The following is a 20,338-nucleotide window of genomic DNA, read 5'->3' as shown; positions in this document are numbered from 1 at the left end:
TGGCCATCAGTCTGCATTGAGACAAGTTTTCTAAAAGTAGAATAAATTCAGAATACTTGCTAATCAACCAAAGATGGGGTTTGCTGCAAAGATCTCACCAAAAACACGGTATGCTGTCCTGAAAAAAGTGGAAACAACCAAGAGGTGGCAGCAAAATATGTGTTGAAATCTCTTCAACTTGCCAAACTCTTTGTACATGACTCCACTAGAAGAAAACACAGACTAAGCACAGAATGAGCTGATGTTAATGGAATGATATCTCGAAGGAAGCTACTGTGCTGCAAAAACAAAAAACCCACTGCTGCACATCTTTTTGCAAAAGATTATCTTGATTTTCCACAAGACTTCTGGAATAACTTCTCTGTGGACAGATGAGACAAAAGTTGACATGTCTGATTTAAACGCATGCTGTTTTGCTTTGTTAAAAAATTATACTATCTACTAATAAAAAAACTTTATCCCAACTGTCAGGAATGATGAAGAGAGTGCCGTGGTTTGGAGCTACTTTGCCACCTCAGGGCATGGATGCCTTGCAGTCATTGACAGAGTGATGAATACAAAACTATATAAAGAAATAAAATACAAAGTAACGGTTGAAAAAGAAGATCATTTATGATTTGGAATGGCCAAAGTCAAAAGCAAAGTTAAAAAGTTTGTCTGCCACTGGTTTTGCCAACAATGAATGTGAACATTCTCATCTGTGACCATGAGTCAGGAGGTATATAAAGATCAGACCATATTTTATTTGTAAATTACAAATCCATGCAAGTCCAAAGGGTTCACAAACTCTTGCCTGTAACTGTATGTGTATAAGTCTTTTCATGTATGTTCTGTGACCATATTAATGTATATTCGGTGGGCTGAATGTATTTCTTTTTCTTAAGTACTGCCATTGTCATTCCTTCCATGTCTGTCTGTGAGTGTGGCATACAGTACAGTTCAGTATCAGCTAGTTGAATTGTTGTAGCCATGCAATAAACAACTTACCTATCTAGCTGTCAACTCTCTTAGTTAATTGTTTGCATGTCCTGTGACTCCCTCACTTTCTTTGCTTGCCTTCCTATCTTGCGGCCTTGCCTGTCTGTACGTGTCTGTCTCACTGTCTCTCTTTCTCTCTCTCACGGTCACTCTGTAACTGTCTGGTCTGACAGACGTCCAGGTAAAATGTGCAGGTAAATCTCTCCCTCTTGCCTGCCTGTGGACTGCTTCCATCCCTGTTTCCCCCTGCTTCTCGTCCCATGTTACTGCGCAACATGCTCCAGACACTGGGAAGAGATCTAATACCTGTTTTGGTCTGTTTGTCTTCCTCTTGCTGTTGCTCCTCTCTCTTCCTCTGCTCCACCTTCTTCTTTCTTGCTTGCACCGCTCTCTTGTACTCTTCATTCTTTTATCTGTCTCCTCCTACGTTGTCTCTGTATTCCTTCCTACTTCTTTTCTTCCTCGCTTTCTTTTTCTGTCAACTATCTTTGCTAGGTCCGAGATAGCAACAAGGATGCCTCTGGGTTTTTGTCTTTTCTTCGCAAGTGCACCAAGTATGAGGACACGCAGCATGTACTGTGTAACCTTAACATAACCATGCCACCTTGTGTCAAGGTAAGGACATGGCAACTAAAACAAGTTGACTTTCATTCAGACTTTCAAGTGGTTGAACTTCCCTTTCATGTCTAATAACAGGGATGTCTGGCTATGTGACACACAGTTTTTCCCAAGGCTGAGACATATTTATAATTCTGCCTAATTTTAAATAGACTGAAATGGATTCTTGAAGAAATGCAGCACTACATACATGCTAACCCTCATATTTATGAGGTTTTTTATAAAGACAGAAGCTGTGAAGGCCACCCCCCTCCCAAAAAGCCCAGTCGGCTCTTATTAGTCAGCTGTACTAAACAGGATCCAGCCACCTGCTATGTTTTTGTTTGAATTTATAGCCAAAAGGGAGTGTTTTGGATGGAAAAATTAGGCCCGGTGCAGGATAAGTCTGGATGAGTCAAGATTCTTTTCCCTTTTTTTAAGGGAGATTGTTTTATGGTGGAAAAAGGCATAATGAAACTTCAATAATAGTTAAAACCCTATATGTACATTTAATGTCAATCAGTACGCAAAATCCATTCCAAAATTCTGAATTGATAGACTAATACCTTAACAGTATAAGGTACTGTTTTACCAAAATCTATTTATAGGAAGGACCACTAAAATGGCAACAAATGGCCAATTTTAGACTGGTAAACTGCTAAGTTGATTTAGCTAAAAAATACTTTAATTTATATTCTTGGACTGACTACTTTAAAGGTATGGACACTATGAATAGTTTTACATTGATTTCCTATTGAAAATAAAAAAGGTCAGGCTCTGGATAGATTTTGTGCAGACTAATGATAATGTATTTTTTTTAATCATTCAAAGTGCGACTTATTGCTAAGGTTATGCTTGCCAAACAATGTCTTTGAGAAGTTTAAAAAGTTCCACATGATACAACTATAATAAAGCAGTTTTTGTCCTTTTGGTTTAGGTTGTTGGAAGTGAGGAGCGCAGGCGAACTTTAACCCCTCTTGCCCTGAGAGAGCGCTACAGTGCACTCAACGAGCCTGGCTTGGGTGAGTCTTCATTGCCGGACCTTCAGCCCTCTCCTGACGTACACAGAGTGGAGACGGGCACAGAATGTTGCACTGCCCCTTTGCCCACAATCCTGCTTTGTATACTGCCCTCTCTATTTGCTCTAATCTGTCTCATGTGCACGCATGGCACAAAGACAAAGCCTTGGATGCAATGTACTGCTCTACAATATGCCCAAGAGTTATTAGCAGTGCAGTTATAGGAAACCAGATTGGATGTGTGACCAAAAGATGAGCAGCAATCTCAAACGTGACCCAAAATGGCTCCATGGCACGTGGCGAGTTAGCCTTTTCTGTCCTGAGTGTCCTGGTAGCTATGACAAGATATGAATGACTTCTGTTATGTGGTTTTGCATGGCGCTGATATCTCCACTGCGATGTCCAACCGCATGGCAGCAGATGCTGTTGGCATTAGTACTATAGCTTAGCACTGAGAATGGGCAGGACCTCGCAGTGGAGTTAGACAGAGGAGCCCTGATACTGGCCTGTGCTAAATGAACAGTCAAGTTGACTATTCTATTTGGATTAAATGGTGGTGATGGCAGGTGGAGGGCAATGAGGAAAGGCCTTTTCTGTCTATCAAATACACAGCGCTGCTACACTGCAACCCAGTCCTTTTGTAATGGTTATGCTACTATGATTAGTGAGACTAGCACCTGAATGAACCCCTGTCCACATAGTGTCCCAACCCTGACGATAATACTGAACAATGTTCTGGCTATTGCTTATCTTTTCCAACAGATCAAAAAGGTAAGTATTGCTATAAGAATTTTTAAGACCAACTCAGGTCAGTGTTAAGCCATTTAGGTTGCAGATGATGACTTGGAAGCCAAAGAGTATACAAAATGTGTAACATAGCCACCTTTAATATTTGAAAATTAATACTTATTGATTTCCTGCAGGAGAAAAAAACTGTAACATAGATAATCTCTGCAATTTAAGATAAATTAAGTCAGAGCCTCTTGAGTTAAGTAAAACATTTACATATTTAGTCATGATGACAAAGGATTGTGTGTGACTAAACTACTTTTTTTCCCCTTTTAGCAACAGTGAATGCCATGCAGAGGACTGAGATCAAAATCAACATCATATCTGAACAGCTGGGTTTGAGTTGGGCAGGTTAGTCACTTCAGATATGTACAGCGCTGAACTAAATATTAAGAAAACCAAAAGTACTGTTAGTAGGTTTTAAGTATTACTGACCAAGCCAAGTCTCACCAAAACATAGGTATGTTTGTCCATTGTTAAAAACATAGTAGCATCCCAGCCTATTGTTGAAAATTGGGAGATGGCAACGAATTCCTTGACTGTTGGTTTACATTACATGACTGCAATGCCATGTAACATGAGTCATGAAAAGTGGAAAACTCTGTCTAACCGTGCTTTTCCGAACATGTAGAACAAATCATCAACATGAGACCTAATGCAAATCGTGTCATAACCACTCTAAGTTAAGAATGCAGAGGCAAAGCCAGGGATAGCAAGCTGGTGGGAAGTAGAAAAGTACAAGGATTGTTGAAAACAGGACAACTCTGCATTACACTCCATGATTAGCGCACTGCTGTTGTGAGCAGTAGTGAGACTTGGAAGGTGGACATCATGATATACAGACACACGAAGCCAAAGAACACTGGCATTCAGATTAATTAGAACTTAAGCTGCATGTGTGTAGGAAACTGGGTAAGGAAAACACTCTTATTGTACAATTAATGTACAATATTTTTAACCTTTAAAACTGCTCTGTGGACAAATGTAGCTATTTCACGTTTTGTCATGACATCAGGTTAGCAAAACACATTCTTTGCTATTTTGGGGTACTGGAACCAAATATGCTGATTTGTGCTACATCCCGCTTCTTTACCGCGAGAAGCAGTTGTCTTCGTTGCTAGCTAAAATATCATAGATCCTGACCTGTGCCTTGATATAGTTGTTATCACTTTTTTTGTTTGTTTATACTTTTTGCTGGTCCTCCTTTCAGAGTTGGCCCGAGAGCTTCAGTTTGGTGTCGATGACATCAACAGGATCCGAGTAGAGAATCCAAACTCCCTGCTGGACCAGAGCTCTGCCCTGCTCAACCTATGGGCCAGTAGAGAGGGAAAAAGGGCCAAGAGTAAGTTCAACTCCACATCCCTTCAATACTCACAGGAAGAGATAGTGAATTTGCCTGTTTAGTTGCCTGTTCACATTTCAGTCAGTCATCCCATGTGCGCCACACTGAATATGATGATAGGATGCTACCTATTTTCTGCAAGACGGCATCCTCTTAACACCTCTGTTATCGAAGAAAAAAAAGACTAACTCCAGAATTTGCCAGAGAATCATCAGTTTTCTTTAGCGTCAAACTGATCAAGTTATAGTAGGTATTGAGTGAGATTCCATTCAGTATAGTAGGTATTGAGTGAGATTCCATTCAGTATAGTAGGTATTGAGTGAGATTCCATTCAGCATACTTGTTGTGATTTGCTGAATTGCAAAAAAACATAGTAGAGTTGTTTGCCTGACTGTCAGACTTAAAAAGTCCCTTAACTACACAATCATTGCATAAGAATACATATGCACAGATCTCAGTGTCACAGCTACTTGTGCATTTTTCTTTTTCTTAATAAGCATCTTATTGTGACACAGGTGACTTTTTTTCTGATTACAGACACTGACACAAACTTGTTCATAATGACAGTATCAACTGAAACGTTTTTATGATTTACATAGTTTGGAATTTTTACATTAATTTCCAAAGCTTCAAGTTTCAACTCTAGTGGTCGACCTTGTACAACAGTTTCTAACACCCCACCCACCCTGATCTTCCCTGTGTGCTTCTCTCATTTGTGTCCTCATGCACACACTTCTCCTCGCATTGGTCTCCCTCTCTCTGTCTCTGTCATCCTCTCCCTTGATGTGTCTGCCTCTTAGTGGAGAGCCTGTACATTGCTCTGAAGAACATTGACCGTGCAGACATTGTAACCTCACTGGAGGGCCAGGCCCCACAGCCAGGACCCGGGTCTTCAGAGGAGGGAGCCTGCCGTCTTGGTGACCGCGACTCTACCTTCCTGTCCCCCAGTGTCATTAATGGTAAGACCCACAAACACATCAAATATCACACACACAAACATGACCAGCAATATTCAGATAAATGTAATTATCTATCAGCAATCAATAACCCCTCCAGAGTAAGAAGGCAATGCTCCTATCCAGTGGTTAAAATTTGTATTTAGTCATGACTCCTTTTTACCTTAAAGCCCCCTCCAAGAATCATCAAAATGTTTATGAATGTAATGAGCCAAATCGAGCATTGGCTGGTCATTTCTGCTTTGCATCTACACCACCTACAGTCTCAGAAAGGCGAGGTTAGACAGCGCATACGTTCCTGGTAGACGATTGGAGGAACCAGTCCCAACTAGGGTCAGTACAGTATATTCCTGTACAACAAGAATATAATAATTAAGATTTGATAACCTTATTCAAATGATGACCAATTCAAAAAAATTCTCAGCACTAAAAGAGACATTTGAACAAAAATTCTGTATTAGAAAAAATTCCATTGAAAATAAACGTCTCCCTGTTCATATACTTAGATTTCATTGTCACTACTGCTACAAAAATATCTGAGAAAGAATCTTTGAGTCCAAAAAGATTCGCCACTGTCTTCATTTACTTTTCACCTCTGAAATCCGCTCTGCTGCCTTTGAGTGTGGGTAACAGCCATTTTACCTTGTTTCTGTTGCCCCACAAGAGATCACGGACACAAGGCCATCACGCATAGTGCACAAGCCACGAGTTATTAGACCCCCGTTTTTCAGAAGGGGTAAGTTGAAAGGAACTGGGGCTGCATGGTGGTTTGCTGCTCTTGACATGAACATAATGATGATGATGATGATGATGGGTCTCAAATGATGTTTTTGAGGTCTGAGGAATGTGGTCATTCTTCCACCATGAACCCAGCCTTTATCAGCATGCACTAACACCACCTCGGTGCATTCCTCAGCGGGCACGAGTCATGTTTTTTTTAAGTTACACTGTTTCACACCTCATACTTTAGCCCAGAACATGATGGCTCTTACTCTTTTTTTCTGAATATGGGTAACAAAGATAACTCCCAGACTTACTGTAAAGGATTCTAAGATGATATGAAACCAAACAAGCTCAAATCTATTGTTATTTCTTCTTGAACAATTTTTTTCTAATAGGAAGATGATTTAGATCATATGTGGGCGTATGTGTGGTCGTGTATGTGTGCACACACATACATTAGTATGTGTGTGTATACATGCATGCATATGTGTCTGGGATGGATACACTCGTCAAAAGTGGCTCCGGTACACTAATGATAGTGTTTTTCTGGGCTTTCATATCTTGTTTCTATCGCACTCTTTCTATCTCTCTGCTTCTTTCCTCCTCCTGAGAACAAGACAAAATTTTACTTAAACTTCAGTGTTCCAGCTATATTGAAATTTTCTCTTTTCCTCGGGACTCTGTCTGACTTTCTGTCTTTTTCTCTGAACCTGTGACACGTCATATTTGCTGCCCAGCCGCCCCGCTCCTCCTCCCCCTCCCCTCTCCTGCTCTTCTTCCTCACAGCTCTTCCTGTCCGACCTCTGACCTCATAAGACCTCATGTTGACCTCTGGGCCTCCTCTTCTCTTGTCATCTTGTTTTCCCGTGCTCCTCCCTCGTTCAGTCGAGTGGGGACCCTCTCCTCCTCTTAAAATCCAGCTCAGTGTGTGTTTTACAGTTTGTGCATGTGCATGCTGCATGCTTTGCTGTTACAGTGTGTGTGTGTGTGTGTGTCTGTGTGTGTGAGTGTGAGTGATAGAGAGAGAGAAAGTATTTTTCTTCAGATGAGCAATTTGTTCAAAGACAGTTAAGGGAGGGAAACATTTGGGTTAAGTTTGATGTTGCACTTTCCTCACGTAAATTTTTTTTAAAACGCCTTCTTAGCACAGTTAATTTGGTGTGTGCCTGATAGATTTGCGTGAGTGAAAAAGTTATGTGACAAAGAATTGTCCTGCCGTTTGCCCTTTTTGTTGATGGCATCAATATGTGCATGGCATGCTTTCAATGTATGAAGGTCTCTTCACAGTGTACAATGTTCTCTCTGTTTAATGGGTGTTTTAGACTTGTTTTTATGCCAAATTAACAATCAAATGTTTCATTTTCTTTTCCTGTTTGATAAATTGTGTGTTCTTAACGCTACGCTGTAACACGCGAGCAGCTGTGTGGCACATAATGTTCAACGTACGATGTTTTTTGCGACTTGATGTTCTTTCATTCATGGGCAAATTTATTGATTGTTAAAAGCTCTTGCAGTCTCTTACACTTTTTCACTAATATTTCTTTATTATCTTCGAGTTAACGTTACACTTAACACTATGTTTTGCCCACGTCTGATGACACTTGCTGCCAGCATTGGCTGAACATTATTTGCCAGCGGGGATATTGCTGTGAGATGTGTGGTTGTGATTTGGTTCCGATGTTTATAGCATTTTCTGTATATTTCAACCTGTTAGTGTTCTCATATCTTTTTTTTATATCTACATATATATATATATATATAAGTTCTGTTCTGTGTGTTTGTGTGTGCTTGTACGTGTGTATTGTGATAAAAAAAAGTAGTGTGTCGTCATGTTTTTTATTTGTGTGTCCTTTTGTGGCCTTAATTTGTGCTTCACCACATGTTGTGCCTGTGACACCAGTGTGTGTGCGTGTTTGTGTTCTAACAGCAGGAGTAAAGGGAAGGGCTAACCCAGACTCAACTAACTCATTCAAACTATCATTCTGACTCATTCCTCTCTGTTCACCTCATTCTGATGCCTCTCGACCATCATGGCCCTATACCATCCCAGAAACACACACAAGTGCTTACCCACCCACCTTTAGTCCATAAGTTCATAAACTCTGAGAGGAAAGTAATTGCACAGTAAAGAGGTATTTCACCCACATATACACCTTTTTTTTTTCTAGAGTTGTTGCTGATTATACCAAAAGAAGTTTTAAATTTTAGTTGTACATTCCGATAAACTACCGGAAATGACTTTGTGTGCTGGTAAACATCTAAACATTGAAGCTTTTACATCATAAGAATAGAAATTTACAATAGATGTGCTTATAGCTTTTTCTATGTCACTATAACTGTTACTGAATCTTAATGATTTATTAGCTTCTTATGTAATAGGTACTTTCTGTAATAACATATGTCAGCTGTGCTAAAAATCTAATTAATCCTCTCAGCTGTAGGCTATTTTATGTATGAATATCTGTGTCTCCATCACCAGGCTACAGTGAACACTGAAAGACTCATATACTACTTTGTCCAGATTAAAATGACTTTAAACATTTAGAAATCCTCAGCTGCAGCTCCATCAAATTTGATGTAATGGAAATTAAATTTTAACAGAAGGGCTTAATGGCAGCTTCACTGAATATATGCTTGGTAACCTTTGTTAAATGCCAGCAGGTCAGATTTTAAGAACAGGAGTGAAGGGTTTAACTGCGGTTTATCAACCTCTGAGAAACTGCTGTCTTTACTTCCAGATACCTCTCACAGCTGTTTCCACAGCTGAGCATACAAACATTTTCTGCTTCGTATTGAGAGACATTACCCTGTAAAGATATTTTTGGTAACCCTGTTATATTCCCTTTCAATTTAGAAACAAAATAAAAGACTTGCGAAGGTAATCATGTTATTTGGATTGTGACAAAATGTTTTTTGTTCTGCTTCAAAGTGATCCAGCATCCTGCCTAATGTTCCAGTTATACCAGTACTGAAGCTGATAGGTTAAAGAATGGATATAGTATAGAGATGAAACTGTTGTTGCACAAAGTAATATTTTTTTCAAATAAATAATTTTGTATAAATTGCTTGAAAGTTAGACTGAGCCCTTACACTAAACATCTCATAATCTCCTCACTGCCACATTACAACATACATTTTTAGTTTTAATGTTTTGTTGTTGTGTCCTGTCAGCATAATGTCAAGAAGTTTTCTCAGGATTCTTCTTTCTAAATATGAACACTTTCCAACACAGGCTATGGGTGGAATACTTCTTTACAGTTCAGTTCAGTCATCTAAATTTGCTGACGCAGCAGTTTATGGAAAACATTTTACTCACATCATTGATTAATCAGCCAAACCCCTGCCCAAACCTTACCAAAATGTGAGATTCTTATTGACTTCAACTATGACAAAATATTTTTCTACGTTTAAGTTGGATAGTAAGGATGTAGATAGTGTTGTATCAAAAATGATATGCTGCAAATCAAAATGGGACACCATCACATTATTTTGTTTTAAACGGAAAAATCTATATAATTGTTATGTAGTTTGTCATATTCATTGACAAAGGAACAAACGCAAAGCGTCCGCGTGGGCTCTCACTAGTATACTCAGACCTTTTAGTATTCATTGGAATCATAAAATTAAAGTATATGTTTTTGTACTTGAATAAAATGAGAAAAATACTCCTGAAAATGCAACACTTCAATGTGTGATTTCTTATTTGTGTATGTTTGAGTGTTTTGTGATAGATTGCTACGCTTAACGATGTCTAGATAACTGAACGAAAACAAAAGACTATTGTAAGATACTTTGACAATATGTTATTGGAAAATTAATGATAAAGTAGTATATGTTCAACCAGTGTGATCACTTCATTTCTAAAAAAATTAATATTTATAAATATGTGTATATAGTAATATAAATAACACCAAACAACAGTTAGTAATTTATTCAAAAGTTTACAAAAAAAGAGGTTTACAATAAATAAAACATTAAGTTGACTTTCATAGATAAGATTAGATTTTTAGTTTTGTTTGATGTGTGTGTGTGTGCGTATTTATGTTTGTATGTGTTTACAAAGACTTTTCTTTGGATGCCTGGGATGAAAACACTTGAATGCATGATTCTGACGTGCAGCCATAACACAGACAAATGCAAGAGCAAGAGTAACTTGCATTTTCCTTTGCAGAATCTGCAAGATGCTACTGACTCCTACTCAGAGATATGCGACACGGGTTGGAACGATAAGAGATCATTTAGTACCACTTTGGTAATTGTGTAACAGCCACACTGAAATGGAAATTCATCCAAACAGCTTTCAAGAATGTCATTCGTGAAAGACCAACGAACCTTGATGGGCCAACATACAAAGAATCAACTCTGTAAATACATATCTGTATGTGGAACTTTTTCCAGAAGTCTATAAATATCGTGCCAACCCAACTATCAACATAGAACCCTGCACTCACTTTTCTTTTCTCTTATAAATGAACAAATTGTTTTCTGTAGTTTCACTTCCTTAACACGGTAGGAGAAAGGGTGCCCTGCATCATTCACTTCTCGAACAGATGATACGATAAACCCCTTTCTTTCTCACCTTACACATATTGCTGTGTCCCAATGACAAAGACCTGAATTAATCACTGAAAATACATCAAAACTGTAACGGTAGAAACAGCTGATTTCAGAAAGAAAGATGGTGCTTGATTTATTTCTTTCAATTTTCGGTTTGTTTTCTACCTTTTATTAGAAAACATATTAGCAAAACATATTAGCAAAGATGCTGGCTCTGCATTGATTGGTTCTTTGTGCACTTAAGTCGGGTTCAGACTACAGGAGTTTTGGGCCAAGTTATGCCCAATTCAATCTTTAGAATAGAAATCTAAGACCTCAGTCTATACCAATATTCAGCCTACAGTACCTGGTAAACTGAGGGCTTCACAGATCCAAATTTCAACTTCCAAATCAAATTCATATCCACTAAATGACTATGATTGACAACTATGATTGATGCATGGGAGATCCTGGAACATCTAAACAGAGCGCTTTCCAAGAAGAGCTAAACATATTGGCCTTTGGGGCTAACTATTATCAAAACTGACAGTGATACTGTCACACCTAGTTCTTGCTGAAGAATAAGTAACCTATATTGACTGCATCTCCACAGCCGTTTTCTCATCCAGAATTGTTCTTCTGTTTGTCTCTGCAAAATCTTGCAAATGTCGAAACATGCAGTTGAACAACAGGCTTGTTTAGCTCTTATTCTCCATGAGATCATTTTAGATGAAGCTTTACTCCCACTGCTGCAATGATTGTAAGAATTTGTTGTTAGGCGTATTGTGCGATTATTTTCTATTTTTGCCATCTTGTTTTGTGTGCGTCTTTAAGACCCAAGAGATAATCATCAAGAAAAGTCTCTCATGATGTGTGTGATGTAGCCAGATTTCAAAATCAGGAAGGATTTGTAAACTCCTGTTATCTGAGCCTGGCATCAATAAAACACCAAGTGCTTGATGAAGACAGAATTTCATGTCTTTCCTTGTGTATTGGGACAGGGCTGAGCCCCGCTGTTTCACTTGTAATTTGGAGAAACAGTTGAACCACCACCCTTCCCTTGGCTGTGCCTGCTTGGTGTTAGTTTTTCTCTTGTCTCGCCCCTGTCTTCCGTCCAGGTTATGGGCTGGTGCAGGAGGAGCTTCTGTCCCCGGCCTCTATGCAGTACAGCTTGCCCTCTCCATTGGGTGTGGAGCCCTTCTGGCAGGAAGTCTCCAGCCTGGAAAGTGCACCAATTGCCACAACAGAGGAAGACACTTTAATGGAAATGTCGGATGTTCAGGTGTGGCCAGCAGGGGTCAGCCCCTCGCTAGTCACAGTGGAGGACTCTTCACTAGAGGGCAGCAGTCGGGCTGATGATTCAGAGGGCGCCACACTCTCCTTACCCTGCAGCTTAGGCCGCCCAAGCAGTGGAGCCAGTGGGGCCAGCGGTTCAATCATGGAGCTGGAGGAAGAGGAGGAGGAGGAGGAGGAAGGGGAGGTTGAGGAGGAGGAGGCGCCACATGAGCCAGCAAGATTACTGGCAGAAAGGGACAGGGTGAGGGCCAGTGGTGCCGTTCCCAAGGTCAATCTAAATGGGCAACTGGGAGGTCAGAGGTCGGATGCCAGGAGAGGGGAGGTCGTAGCGATGGGAGGAGGAGCAAAAGTAGGAGTTGGAGGTGTAGGGCTGGGCTCAGTGGAAGGGATTTCTCTTGTTGCAGGACAGCAGATGTACTCCCAGCGCAGCGAGATGATGAGTCTGAGTCGACCCTCAGAACACAATGGAGACAATCGGTACGTTAGCTGTTAGAGTGCTAAGTCAGTACATTAACAGTTCGGTCTGCTATTTATTTCTACATTCTTTCTTGCTTCTGTTTTTTTCTTCATTCTATTTACCAGGATGGTGGGAGGTGGAGCATTTCAACCCTACTTACCAGACAAGGACTCCCTGCAGGGCTGGGTGGGCTCGGTGTCATCAGGACGTGACGGCAGCATGCTCGTGGCCCAGGAGGCCCTGCTGACTCCGGTGTGTGACACGGGTTACTCTCATGTGCTGCGCGGGCACCTCCTGCAGGGCACGCAGCCTTTTGACAAGGGGCTGGGCTTCTCTCATCAGGAGGCAGGCCAGCGAGCTTGGGAGCAGGAGCAGAGGCGGGGCCAGGTCAGGTTGCTACGCCGACCACCTGCCGCTTCCTGCACCTGGAGGGAGAACATTTTTGTCCATCTCGTTATATTTTCTGAATGATCAAATTGGAAGTCAGTCGTTCAATTTGATTGTTTTGATCGCAATCATTAACAGTCTCACTTAACTCAACAATCATCAAAACTGATGATTGATTATTGTGATCAAGTCACAGACCCAGATCAGAAGGATCTTTTTCTTTTTTGTTTAACATTTCAGATTGCAGGCATCTTGTAAAGCATTCTGAGTCAGTCGCTATTTACCAGCTGATTTTATCCCTGTTTTGTTTTTTTATCAGAGAGAGGAGAAGGAAGACTATCCAGCTGAGCTGCAGTTTGTTGAAGAACGTGGAACTGCTCTCACTAGAAGGGTGAGTTTGTTGTATTTTTATGAGTTTGCTGAGTCAAAGTCACACACAAACTCTGTAAACCCAAGCAGACAGCTTTCTCCTGTAACTGAGTCATGTTGCCTGGAACACGAGTAATTCACGGTAGCACCCAGCCACATATTTTAAGTAAGTATTTTGTCCTAATCAGCATATATGAAAACAAACCAACTATGACTCAGAAATAGTTTGTTTTTAAAAACCAGTATCACTTTGTTGTGGAAAATTTGTACAAAAAAAATGTCACCATCACTGGCAAAATGCTGTAATTTGGTACATGATCTGGTCAGCTGATTGACAACTAAATGTAAATCCCTGACAGGTGGTGAATGTGTGAGCCATAGTTAGTTTCCTGCTCTGGTTTCACTTTGAGGCTTCAGCAGTTAAATGGTCTGAGTGTTGTTTCCCTCCCTCCTCCTGCCCTCCTTGCTCCAGGTGGGGGTGGATGTGAGAAGGGGCGCTCAGTCAGTGCAGCGCACCAGTCTGCGGAGAGTTAAACACTGAAATACACTTACTACCCAGTTCTTCAGGTAGGGGACACACAGCAAGCACTTGTGCATCCCAGTGCTTGGATTCACGCCTGTATGGTGACCTATTGGACTCTCTTAGAGTCCGATAGTTTCCGACAAGCTATTCTGTTTCAATGATTTTCCAAATTAGAACCCCAGAATTTGTGTAAGATATAAATGAGAGTGGAATGCAGTGATTTGTAAATCATTTGAACTATAAAACAGTACAAAGACAGCATATCAAATGGCGTGAAATGTTTGGGGTTTTTTTGGGTTTTTTTTATATGCTCAATTTAGATTTGAAGCCAGCAATATGTTTCAAAAAGATTTGAGACAGTTGTATACTAATCACTGTTGCATTACCTCTTTTTCAACAAACTCAAGGGGACCATTTGGGGACTGAGGAGAACAGTTGCTGTAATATTGAAAGCAAAATATCTGCCCATTCTTATCTTGATGGCAGGATAAGTTGCTCTAAATATGGTGTTGCTGTATCAGTCTCCTCAAAGTTGCATTATCAATGCCATGGATGCTAATGCATCCATCATGGATACTGGTTTTCGAGCTGTGTTAATAACAAGCCAAATGGTCCCCTCATCTTTAGTCCAGAGGATGCAGCAACAGAGCAGTTACAACATGCAGCATTTAACCACAAGCCAATTATAGTTGCCCCCTTTCTCTTTCCTACCTTCGGGCAAACAAGTTTACAAAAAATAGGCACATCGCTGATCAACGCCAGAGCAGTGTGTTTTTTCAAGTAGAAGAGTAACATTTTGTACTTAACTTGTAAACCAGGAGGCCGTTGGACACAGAGATGGTTCTGTTAGACAGCCTTTGTTGCAGCAGTAATGGGAGTAGTTGTGCTCAGTTAAATTCACAAACCTTCACTTCACCTGTCCCTTCTCTCCTCTTCTATCCACTGCTACTTCTGTGTCTACTTAGCTCAACTTGTTTAGTTTTCTAATGGACAAAAAGACACACTGGCGGAGTCACACACAGAAGACACAACAGGAAGTTGAGCCATACAACCAAAACAGCATACGAGAAAGAAAGACGCACACATAAAGATAGATAGATAGATAGATAGATAGATAGATAGATAGATAGATAGATAGATAGATAGATAGATAGATAGATAGATAGATAGATAGATAGATAGATAGATAGATAGATAGATAGATAGATAGATAGATAGATAGATGTAAACTATATTTCCATTAAAACCTCTCAGTTTTACCATTTGATATGTTGCTTTTGCGCTATTTTTAGACTTTAATTGTTTTACAATTCCTTGTATCCCACCTTCATTTACACAGTGTATCAAATCTTTTCTGTTGCAGGGTTTTATCATAGAGTAGAACATAAGCATGATTTTATTAATGCTAAGGTAATTTCTAATATATTTATATATTGATTTTTTTTCTCTCTGTTTTTTTAGGACCGAAAAGCCACTGCCAAACCGTCCACCACAAAAACACGATCAGACCGGAGAGGAAAATGAACAGAGAGGAAAGGAAGACGAAGAAAAACAGACAAACAGAACCATCCGGGATCCATGATCGTGGAGCAACACAAAACAAAAGAAGACAAGAAAAAAAGAGGCGTTCAACTTGTAGTTTTATAATATTTGTAAAGATATCAACTAAACAAAGGCATGAAGATTTCTTTTTTTTTATAATAAAAGAAAAACAGAAATGTTGGAAAACAACCAAGAAAAAAAGCAACAAAGTGCTTCCTGTGAACTGTAATCGCATGATGACTGCTGGTGCATGCCCTTTGACCTTTTGGACTGTCTTTACCTACAAACAGAAGGGGTATAAGGTATCGGGGCTGGCCTATGCCTGGGTCACAGGCCTTTTTTAAGGACCCCCCCCCCCCCCCCCCCCCAACTGGAGTGGTTTGTATCAGCAAGTTGAGTCCAATAACATTGCAGCCAAAAAAAGTCCCTCAAAGGATGGTTGTGTATACAGCAAGGCTTCTGCTGAGCCAACTAATGCTTCTTTCACTGGACCCCCACCCCTATTATTCTCAATGTGATATATGCACTCTATGCTACGTGAATATGTGTCGGTGTGTATGTGTGCGTATGCGTGTTAGTTCTCTACCGCATGTGTTTCTTGCTTCTAGCTTGGCACCAAGCCCTGCCCCATGATTGGCTTGTTGTCTTTGTGATGTCACAGCGTGCTCAGCGCAGGAATGAGAAAGCGGCTTTGCTCCCCTGCTCGTGAGCTCTTGTCTGCGTGTGCTGGCGTTTGTCTGTTGTTTTTTTTTCTGGACGAGCTCGCTTCTTGTTATTTGTTCCTTTGGAGCCAGTCCCCTTTGGTTCTCAGCATTGTTTGACTTCGGCAGAGAACTGACCCTCTGATGTTTTCAGGGGGAATATGTTTTCAAGACAACGGGAATGTTTCCTTCGGAAAAGGCTTGGTTGCTTGATTGCATTCCGCAGCAACTCTAGACACAAATCTTGACTTTTTTCCTCCCTTGTGATCTCCTTTACCCTTGTTTTATACCCAGTAGCATATCTCATCTTGAGCCATCATGTCTATTAGTAGCTCTAGTCTATATGCAGTAAAATAACAGGTTACTCTCTTAGGTTTAAAAATGTTGTGCTCCCTCTTTAACCTGTTTGCATCGGTTGCAGCGTCTCACTGTCAGGATTTAGTCATTCCACTCATAGGGACAGAAGTAGAGAACACATGGAGGATCTGATTGTTACAAGGATTTATAGCAAGTGTTAATTGGCACCATGCTACAACAACAGAACTGTGCAGCAAGGACAGACAGGTAGCACTGTGATTGTCTTATTAACCCTGACCCCAGACTCGTGAAATGTCAAAAAGAAATTCACATATAGTACAAGCAAAAGCACACTCGCACATATATAAACATGTGGTTGAATAATCATTGCCTGGTCAGGTTGTCAGATAGTTTTGCCTCAGCAATAATATCCAACAAGAAGAACAGACGGAAGATTGGATTCTAATCGTCTAAGGATGAGAAAAAGAAAGTTGTAAAAGACTGAACTCCTCAGTGAAGACAGAGACTCTGTCTGGATGCAGCAGCTGAGTTTGGCATTGCAGCTGTGCTGTGGATCACTGGCTCCATCAACCTTGAAGTGAATGAGTCAGAAAGGACAAACTTCTGCAAGATCAGATGACTCGGCTGTAGCAGTCTGGGACTGTGGAGGCCTGAAAGAGGGTTTGTTTTTTATTTCTTATCTATATTATTGTTGTTATTATTTTTCAGCACTAAACGTAGCAAAATATAAACCAGGACATGTTCATTTAAAATTCTAATATCTGTTAAGAGTTCGCTGCAGCCCTGAGGTGGAATCCACCTAAGTATGATTTAACTTTTTCTGAGTTTTCACAGTTGTTATCACACATTACTTGCATTACTGTAAATCATCTATCATCATCTAACACTTTATGCAGAAACCTAACGGCAGCACTATGTAGAGGTTGTATCAACGTAGCACATATTTCCTGAAAATCCAAACAAACTATATATCCCCTACAGTAAGTACTGTAAATAGTACTGTAGCCTGAGTGAGAGCGACACTGAATGAATGAACACATTAGTTATTTGTCACACAGATTGACAGGTTTTTCATGCCCTGTCTGTGCACGAGAACATCGTCTGATAATAGCACACGTTTTTTAACATATCACATTTTTCCACTCAGGTTTTCTTTTCTGCTTTGTCAGAAATAAAATGTTTTTAAGTTCTGAGTCATCCTCTGGAAGAAGAGCATGGGACACGACCGGAGTGCTTCAGAAGAGGGTTGTGCTATTGGGGCGATGAGGGATGGGAAGGGGGTGCATCGGGGGTTTTGTAGGATGTATGAAACAGGATAGTTTGTCTCGAATTGTGTTTGTGAGAATGTGTGTGTTTTTGTGGCTTAGTTCTTTGATTCAGATAGACCAAAAAGGACAGAGCGTTGGGTGTGTCAGAAACCTCCTCCTGCTTGGTGTTCAGCTCCTGCAGTGACACACACACACACACACACTTCTCTTGGTAACGTTTATCCTTATATTGTTATTAACCAGTCAGGATTTTTGAGTTTGAGTATAGATTTTTTAATTTTCTTTATTAAACACATTGTTTAATTTCTCCAAATCAGCAGGAAGTCAGACTTTGACTCTTGAAGTCTTGAAGTCTTGAAACACCAACTTAAAAGGAAATAAGAACCCCTCTCTATATTTATTTGACACTTACAGGTTTTTTAAAATGCAGAACATTCACTTAACTCGTCATACTCAGTTCTGTTTGAAGTCATGGACTGTATCAACAGTTATAATCCTTATCGGATCTGCTCTAAGCAGACAGCTCATTTTGATGCTTTCTATGTTCAGTGAGGCAGCCATCCCACAGATGGCCCTTCTCTTTCACCTGAAATAAGAAAAAAAATTCTGTTTGTATTGAATAAAATGCATCATACTTAGACGGTGCATTTCACAGAAGACCAAAGTTAATCCTGAGTTTTTGTCTCTGTCACTGAATCAGTTTTCTGGGTTGAGTTTGAACAGATAGTTGCTTAATTGTGAAACTCACTCAGGCACTAATTTTTGGAGGATGAGAACATCTCTGGGTGCCAGTTGAAAATCGGAGAGGGATTTTGGGTATTGTTTGAGGAGATTGGATTGTAATTCCTATAATAGTGACGTTAATTCCATTTGCAGATGATCAGGCTGAATTTCTGTCCAGACATCCTTATCTAGTCTTCAGTAGATGAGTTGCTGTGGTAACGAGGAGGCTTATATTCTGTTCAGGTCAGGCAGCAGAGCTGATTCAATCAAGCTCCAATATTCTTCCAGTGTCAATACTGATTATGTTGTGGATTAGATGCCATCATGAAATGTCACACTGCAAGTGACTCAAAGTAATTTTAAATCCAGTTTGAGCGACCATAGCATCTAGTCTCAACTTTAGCTTTTTGAGGGGGACGGGCTTTTGGATTTAGAGGGCATGTAAAATGAATGAATGGATTTATTTAAACTCTGAAATCAATCTGGATACAATCTGGACATGCCAAATAAAGTTTGGCTGGTAATTTGAAGAAGGCCTTAAAGCATATTTACTACAACCAGAGGAGGATAAACATTCTCATTATTGGTCAAACTCAATTGTTCTTACCATCGATTCAGTCCAGTTTTGCCAAATCAGCCAGAACTACAATCTTCATTCACTCAATCATTATCTATAAACACTTTATCCTATGCAGGGTTAGTGGGAGGGGGCTAGGGGCAGGGTATATCCTGGACAGGTCACCAGTCCTACACAGAGCCATCTACAATTTTAAGGATCTCAGCTTTTACCTTACGTAGTTTTCTCCTTAATTATCCACATCTAAGTGAAATTATGTCTCATGTAGTTTAGTTATTTTTGTTCAGTACAATCTGTGTCTACTCTGAGGTGGAGTCGAACAAATATGGTTTCAGATTTCTATCTGAAGTAAAATAGTCAGTGAGATCCTGAGGACTCTGGTAAACTCACCTTCACCGTGTTTGTGTGGAAGTGTGTGTGCGTGCGTGTGTGTGTGTGTGCATGAAACGATGCTTGGTTCCAAACCATTTTGGACCATTTGGGAAGAAGACAACATTTTTACCAGGCATTTAACTGAAGAGGACGTGTAACCTACGATGGTGTATTTTAAAATGAGTATTGTACAAATTATCTGTTGCAAAGAATAAAGATCACCTATACTCCTTTAGAATGGATACATGACGATGTAAACGCAATATCATATTATACTATTCTAAGGAATGCAACTGCGCACATGCACAAAAGAAAAAAAGATGTTTTTATGAAAAGATATGTATAATTATATGACAAAATATATTTAATTAGAATGCTATGCACCCTCATAGAGTTGTTATGGATGTTCTTTAAGCATTATGTAGACTAGGTCAACACCCACATCATGGGGAATGTAGAGGCTTTGTAGCTATGACCATTTGTTTTCTTTTCTTTTTTGTATTGTCCTGGAGAGAGGATAAACAAACGTGAATATGTATACAAGCCTTTCGATCAGAATCGTTCTGACATGAAGATATGTATAGATCATCTTACCCTGTACACCAGCTCTTACCATTTACAAGAGTTAATAAACAAATATGTGACATAAAGTTTGTGCCTTTTTTATGGTGAGAAATTAAATGAGAGTAGCCTTTTATCATTTCCACATGAACTTTTTTCAGTTGCGGTTTAAATACGTATGCGCTTTATTTAATATTACTTCTTTGTCATGTTTTGTTTTACTTTAATTCATTAATTTCTTAAGATATTAATTTCCTTTTTCATCACTTATAAGCTGTTTTTATCAGAGAAGTACATACAAATA

General features: G+C 39.8%; 2 protein-coding genes across 9 annotated transcripts in view; one reads left to right on the top strand and one right to left on the bottom strand.

Annotated features, from left to right (window-relative positions):
- ank1b (ankyrin 1, erythrocytic b) overlaps positions 1–20,123 on the top strand; it is a 65,514-nt gene extending 45,391 nt beyond the window's left edge. For 2 of the 8 annotated variants that reach the window (XM_072372463.1, XM_072372461.1), the window contains 11 exons: positions 1,474–1,593; positions 2,513–2,597; positions 3,660–3,734; positions 4,594–4,725; positions 5,526–5,684; positions 6,346–6,417; positions 12,059–12,713; positions 12,819–13,080; positions 13,400–13,471; positions 13,922–14,016; positions 15,434–20,123. In XM_072372463.1, coding sequence (XP_072228564.1) covers positions 1,474–1,593; positions 2,513–2,597; positions 3,660–3,734; positions 4,594–4,725; positions 5,526–5,684; positions 6,346–6,417; positions 12,059–12,713; positions 12,819–13,080; positions 13,400–13,471; positions 13,922–13,990 — 1,701 coding nt within the window. In that variant the 3' untranslated portion in view covers positions 13,991–14,016; positions 15,434–20,123. The remainder of the gene's footprint in view (positions 1–1,473; positions 1,594–2,512; positions 2,598–3,659; positions 3,735–4,593; positions 4,726–5,525; positions 5,685–6,345; positions 6,418–12,058; positions 12,714–12,818; positions 13,081–13,399; positions 13,472–13,921; positions 14,017–15,433) is intronic. The other 6 variants (XM_072372465.1, XM_072372468.1, XM_072372467.1 and 3 more) reach the window with 6 other exon arrangements.
- Positions 1–20,338, bottom strand: part of LOC140277444 (cytochrome P450 26B1-like) — a 452,169-nt gene that overhangs the window by 259,194 nt on the left and 172,637 nt on the right. The window lies entirely within an intron of this gene.

Source organism: Leuresthes tenuis, unplaced genomic scaffold, assembly GCF_036924035.1.
Source record: "Leuresthes tenuis unplaced genomic scaffold, fLeuTen1.0.hap1 SCAF_19, whole genome shotgun sequence".
Classification (NCBI taxonomy): domain Eukaryota; kingdom Metazoa; phylum Chordata; class Actinopteri; order Atheriniformes; family Atherinopsidae; genus Leuresthes; species Leuresthes tenuis.
This window is presented reverse-complemented; position numbering and strand designations above follow the sequence as displayed.